The 6,236-nt window shown below is 36.3% G+C and overlaps 1 protein-coding gene across 1 annotated transcript in view; it reads right to left on the bottom strand.

Annotated features, from left to right (window-relative positions):
• The window catches only part of LOC112111473 (uncharacterized protein KIAA0825), an 80,944-nt gene extending 76,083 nt beyond the window's left edge, over positions 1-4,861 (bottom strand). The window contains exons 1-2 of the mRNA XM_026649171.1: positions 4,609-4,861; positions 2,632-2,782 (exon numbers count right to left, since the gene is read on the bottom strand). Of these exons, the coding sequence (XP_026504956.1) occupies positions 2,632-2,782; positions 4,609-4,859 (402 nt within the window). The 5' untranslated portion in view covers positions 4,860-4,861. The remainder of the gene's footprint in view (positions 1-2,631; positions 2,783-4,608) is intronic.
• Between the last annotated feature and the right edge of the window lie 1,375 nt (positions 4,862-6,236).

A 6,236-nucleotide genomic window follows, 5' to 3' on the forward strand; every position in this document is an offset into this window, starting at 1 on the left:
ATGAAATATTCTCTTTATTTCTACAAATATACGTCTTGCATTCACAGAATAAGCACATTAAGGACAGAATAATTAGCTTCCATTTCTAATGGAGACTAATTCTTTTTTGGTAGTTTTTAGGTCTTCTAGTATCAAATAAAATCAGTCTCACAATAAGAAATAAGACTTTCTAAATGAATTTTCTATGTGGTACAGCATTTATAATGTTTTATTAAGTATCTGGATGCCTGAGAGTCTTGGAAATTCTCTGGGAGCCTACAAACTCTTATCTTAACGTAAGTTTATACTATTACACTTATTATTATATAATATTTTTGTTCACTATATATAATCTTAAAGTGCTAAATTTAATAATGTATCTTTTCTAACATTGTGCCTCTAAAACAGAAGCAATAGTGTTTTGATTAAAGATTTATATGAGATCCATTCCCTTTTGCTGACCTGTTTTTCTGTTTGTTGCCATTTCTATAGTATTCTACTGGCAAACATCTGCTATTTTTGAAGACTTTGTACAATGTAAACAGATGTGAGCTTTTATTTAGATTATATATCAGGAAACAAGCAGCGGGGCTTTATTACATAAGCCACTCAATATTATCTTTGAACAGACAATTTTTTATTCTTAGACTATTAGAAAACGTAAGTTCCTAAAATTGCAGCAGATGTCTGCTTCACTAAAAGCTTGATTTTAAAATGTAATCTGGAGAGCTGGCCTGGTGGCACAGCGGGTGTTCAATGTACTCCATCAGTGAGATACTGCACCCTAAGAGGTTCACACCCTGACAGCTTAGAATGTAAGTGCTTTATGATAATAATGTACTTAGGGTTCAGTTCAGATCTCACGTACATGCACACATATTGATCCATATCTTGTAAAATCATTACTGAACTTTTACAAGCTATATGTCCATATGAATAGAATAGAGCTCTTAGCCTACAGTTAAGATGGGATTGCCTGCTTTTCTCTTGATCCAACACACCACTGTTTTCAAAATCAGTTGGATTACCAGAGAGGTATAATGAGAGTGTGTGAAGAGAGAATGCAGTCAGGTGTCCCAATGCAAAAACATTTGTAAATTGAGCTATTTTTACCTTCACTGCGTAGAAAAGCAATATCACTTTATTTTAGAGAGTATAAATAGCCATGGACTCCCAAATTTAGTTGGGGTCTTTGGAGGTTACCATTGTACAAATAATAATAAGTCTATAGAAAATGTCACTACATGTAATCACAGAGTGCCACATTCTGACAATCTTACTCATATTGAGAATGCCTTTGTCTGTATATAGTCCCATTTTCTTTTGTGGTGTGCAATTTATTATTTTGAACAAGAGGGGCCAGCCAGTTCTGCTTGTCAGCACATGGTGGGTGGGGCCGGCGGTGGGAAAAGAGGTGGGGCAAAGCCCCACACCTCCTGCCATAATTTGAACGCCATGCATTCCTTGGAATACGAAGGGAACAGCCCCTGGGATCTCCAATGTGTAAGGGCTGGTGTTCTGCCTGGTCCTTACACAGGCTGCATAACAGTGCTCTGAGAGACAGAGACCCTTTAATAGCACCAGCCATGGAAAGTAACATTTAATCAGTTGAACTCTCCAGATCCTCACCATTGAAAGAGAAGGTATAACACAATGGCTCTTCCTAACTGGCTTCCAGAATGTAAGTATCAGATACAAAGGAAATTCTGTTCCACTATAGGAGGCCTGGGAGATGGTAGAGTCATACTCAGAAGCCTAGTTCTCATATATGGCAATTGTAACAAGCAAGGACAGGGCCATGGTTGCTGTAGATCCCAATTATTATTGATAATGAAATTACAAACATTTTACGTGACCCAGAAATCACATTCAAGGGATTTCACGCAATATGTAGTCTATAATCAATGGAATAGTTCACTGGAAGTGGGAAAGAATCAATATATTCAACTGTATGTTTTATTAATTGGCCCTTGATTTTCTTGCACTAAAATAATTAAACTAGAGTTTAAGAGTAGACTTGGGATTCCAAAATTCAGACAAAATCACAATATGCAGGTTAGAAACATATGGCTGGATTCTGTGGACAAGGATACTGGTCACTTGTGCTATCTGAGCCACTTACCAAACCCACAGTAGGGGAGCAAAATTTGAAAGAATGACAAAAGAGAAATATATTAAATAAGAAAAATACTTATAATATGCATATGTATTGGGAGGGAAAGAAAAAAATACAAGTCTTACAATCATCACAGGGAGTATTTCATGCAAGAAAAAATTTACATTATTCTGGTATAGTTATTTCTTTGAGTCTTATACTATATAGGCATCAATATATTAACCTTCTCTCCTTTTCCCCACATAGGGGAAACTATCTATTTTCAGCCAATCCTAAGAAACAGTATTTTACTAGGCAAATGGCATGAGAACCCTTATTTAATTACCTCACTGATTAATCTTAAGTCTTTTAACTATATTTTACTAGATCATTCCTGAGAAGATATTTACATACAGTAACAGAGCTATTTTAAAAACATATCCCAACAGCCCTTGTGCACAAGTAGTACAGATCTTATGTTTCTAATTAGTCAGAGAGCAGATAAGCAGTAAAACACATTTATGTAAAAGGAGGGGAAAGTAAACTTAACCTCACACCTCATAAAAAGCTTTGTAGTCATCCCAGTGGTGGCTCTCAGCATCCTGTAAAATACTTGTAGCACAAACTCTGACGCAGTAGTTGGTAACTTGAAACTGGAGAACATTGATGAATTCCTGATATCCCTGGACAGGCACTAGGAACAGGGGCCTGTTCAGAGGGAATGATCAAAGAGGCAAAGATTTAAGGCCTGTGCAGTAGGAGGTAACAATCCACAGTACTACAAATGGTTTTGATTATTAGTTATCAATCATTCATTTCCTCTTGGGCTTGAAGTCTGAGCCCACATTCACTTTCAAAAAATCTGGTCTTTGTTTTGCAAGCTCTTTGAAAATGTACATCTGCTGTTCTACAAATATGTATTTCTGCTTCAGGCAAACTGCATTATCAATACATCATTCAGAAGTAAAAGTATTCTTCTCTATTATTACAAGTGAGAATGTTATTTTGTCATTCAATTGTCAATGTTGTTGGAAGACACTATGCACTTTTCAGCAGTAACTTTTATAAAGCTAGCATATAAACATGAGTCCCACGGACTTATAAAAAGCGTAACTGCACAGATATGAATGATCACAAACTGTTTTGAAATGCGCACAAATAGAATTATTTGGGCAATATTTGGGGGCAGATTCTGTCATGCACCAAGATACACTCATTGCAAGAGAGGGGAGAGCATTAGGGATCCAATAATGGTTCTCTGATTCTGATGCTGCCCTGGCCCCAACCCTAGACTGCACTAAGTTACAACAACTGGGTATGGTCCCGCAGTGCTCTGCTTACACCTGCCTGAGGGAAGCACAGTGACAATCCACCCCCTCCTCATCCTATCATGCACAGCCATCCTTGACATGCCCCCATGGAAGGATGCGTGGAGGGGAGACTGGCCTGGGAACCAGTTCCACCGTTTTACCCCAGTGCATCAATTCTCTTCTTTCACCACAGGAATTCTCAACTGGTCAGTAGCTACAGCTTATGTCCCCTTTGCCCCATTCAGGCAGAGCAACAGGGAGATAATAGAAGCTGAGAATCGGGACTCTGTTTTTAAATGTAGATGTGAATCATAGCATACAATATATTTTTAATTAGAAATCAAAATCATTATATTTTTTACTAGAGATGGTCAAAACTGGAACCTTGAATCCAAACCCCTTTAAGTTTCTGCTTGGGTCTGCATTCAGATTTAGATCCCAGGATTTGAACCAGCATCTTATTTTGACTCTAGGTCATACTCAAATCCACAAGGAGCCTGTTTTCCAGTTCCAATTCAGACATGACCAGAATCACACAGGATGAGCAGATCAAGAGATTGCTACTGTTCTGAGCCAAAATCTCCTAAGAACCATTTAGATGGTTTCAGGGCCATCAGGTCCAAGCATTAGCTCTGATTCAACCTCTAACCTGAACCCTTACCCAACCCTACTCTGGATCCCAAAACCCCTTCTTTGACCTACCTCTAATTTTATTTAGCATCCATCTAAGACTTATTTAATTAATAAATTACCCTCTCGTAAAAGTTTATTGGATACATATGCTCATGGTGCTCAACACAATCTTCATGACACTAAAGTGCAGGAACATATCTTCATGTTGTCAAAGATTACATTTTTAACATTGTTTTTATGAAAATTAAGCTGTTGCTGCAGACAAAAATGAAATGGAAGTCCTCCATTCATCCATACCATAATATAGTGTAGACAGCAATAATATAGGAGTATTTGCTCAAGATTAACGAGTAAAGAATTTGCATTGCCTTGCCAATTCAAACCTTGAAGATAAAAATCAATGTTTGTAATAACTACTTCAAGTTATCAGTATGTCTGATCTTTCCTAAAAAACAGTGCAAATGGTACTTTAATTATAGGAAATATTTTGGGTATATTTACAAGCATTATAGATTATACATTATATCACTGAAATGGAATCAACGTTCCATATTATCTATATTTGAACTAAAACATATTTAAAGGACTCACTTCTTGCTGGTCTCTCTCATTAAATTATCATACATCATAAAATGCTGAAAGACATGTACTGCTGTGGAGAGAACAGCATACAAGTTTTGCAGTGGAGCCTTGGAGGGCACTTCTTTGCTTCTCTCCTCCAACCTTTCCAGGACAGCTGTTGCTACTTTGCAGCATGCCTCCACAAAGTTTGCTCTAATTTCCTGAAGAGAATCATCTCTGCATGCCAGAGCCAGTGGAAGCACTGTGTCAAGTTCTTCCATGATGTCAGAACAAAACTAGGGAGAAATAAATGTGGCATCAAGTTATCTGTACTCTGACAGCTCTGTGTAATTTATGTATGCCAGGGCCAAATTCTTGAATAATGAAATTGGCACAACACAAATATATTGAATCAGCCTTATAAAAATTTCAATCTCTGGCATAAAAGGCAAAACATTTATTTATAATAATGTGAATACATCAAATATAACTTCACAATCTTTGTGCTGTATATCAGCACAGTACAGGCTAAAAAATATTTAAGGATTTAACCTTATAAGAGATAATGCCCTAATTTTGCTCATGCCCTCTCATCATATATATTTAATGGTGTTCAGAAGATAAGACTAATTCCTTCCAAACAGGGATAATTCTCTAAACTATTATATCATTTTCAAAAGCAATGTTTTAATCAATTTCTTGCTGCTAGTTATAGGTTGGACATTGTCATCTTCTAGTAAGTGTATGTATTGTTCTCAATAAAGCCATCTTACTAAAAGCCTGTACTCTCCTTTAACTAAACATTTAATAATTCTGCTTAGTATCAATTGCTTTCCATCCTAAATAGGTAAAACACTTGCAAAAATTACAACATTAAACAGCTTTAATATATTATATATCCTTAGACTAACCATTTAATTAATCAATATATCTGACCTTTTAGCCAAATCAAAGAACTCCAATTTGGCCATAATATCGGTTATGTTGATTAATTAAATGGCATGCCTAAGGAAATAAATACAGGAAATCCTTTTATAGCAATGCTTCAAATTTTGCAAGCATATCATCATCAAATTGGGATGTAAAGCCACAGACACTAATCGGAATGGTTTTGAATCCTTTTGATGCAAAAAGATAATAGGGGCAAAATTAAAAAGTTCATTTTGTTTAGTACAGACTATGTGTTAAAGTATAACACAATGTTTGGCATTGTATTGTAATGCCTTTCACTTTCTTTTTAACTCCATTTACATACAACTTGGAATATTAATGGCACTGTAAGCACTTCAAAGCTTGGATGGCAAAAAACCTTGGCATTCTGTCTCCCTGCAAACTTCCGATCTTTGGATACCTGCCTTTGCTATTCGTTTTGGTTGTTCCGCCTCGTGGACTGTTTCCCAGGACTCTTTCATTTGCTGGATGTTTACTAGGCTCATTGTATAGACTGCAGCTGAAGCCTGTTCTTTCTGCTCAAGGTGAAGAATTTTAGTTGAAAAATCTTCAATTGCTATTGTTATACAGTGCGCCACAGAAGAAGACAGGTCTTTAAATGCATTCCTCCAACTAAAATCCAATAAAGTAGTCTGAAATATAAATGTATATGACATAAATCCAAACTCAGCAATGAGCATTACTGTTGTTACGGTTCCAATCTTATA

This window comes from Terrapene carolina, unplaced genomic scaffold (genome assembly GCF_002925995.2).
Source record: "Terrapene carolina triunguis isolate 2854851 unplaced genomic scaffold, T_m_triunguis-2.0 Scaffold69, whole genome shotgun sequence".
Lineage (NCBI taxonomy): Eukaryota > Metazoa > Chordata > Testudines > Emydidae > Terrapene > Terrapene triunguis.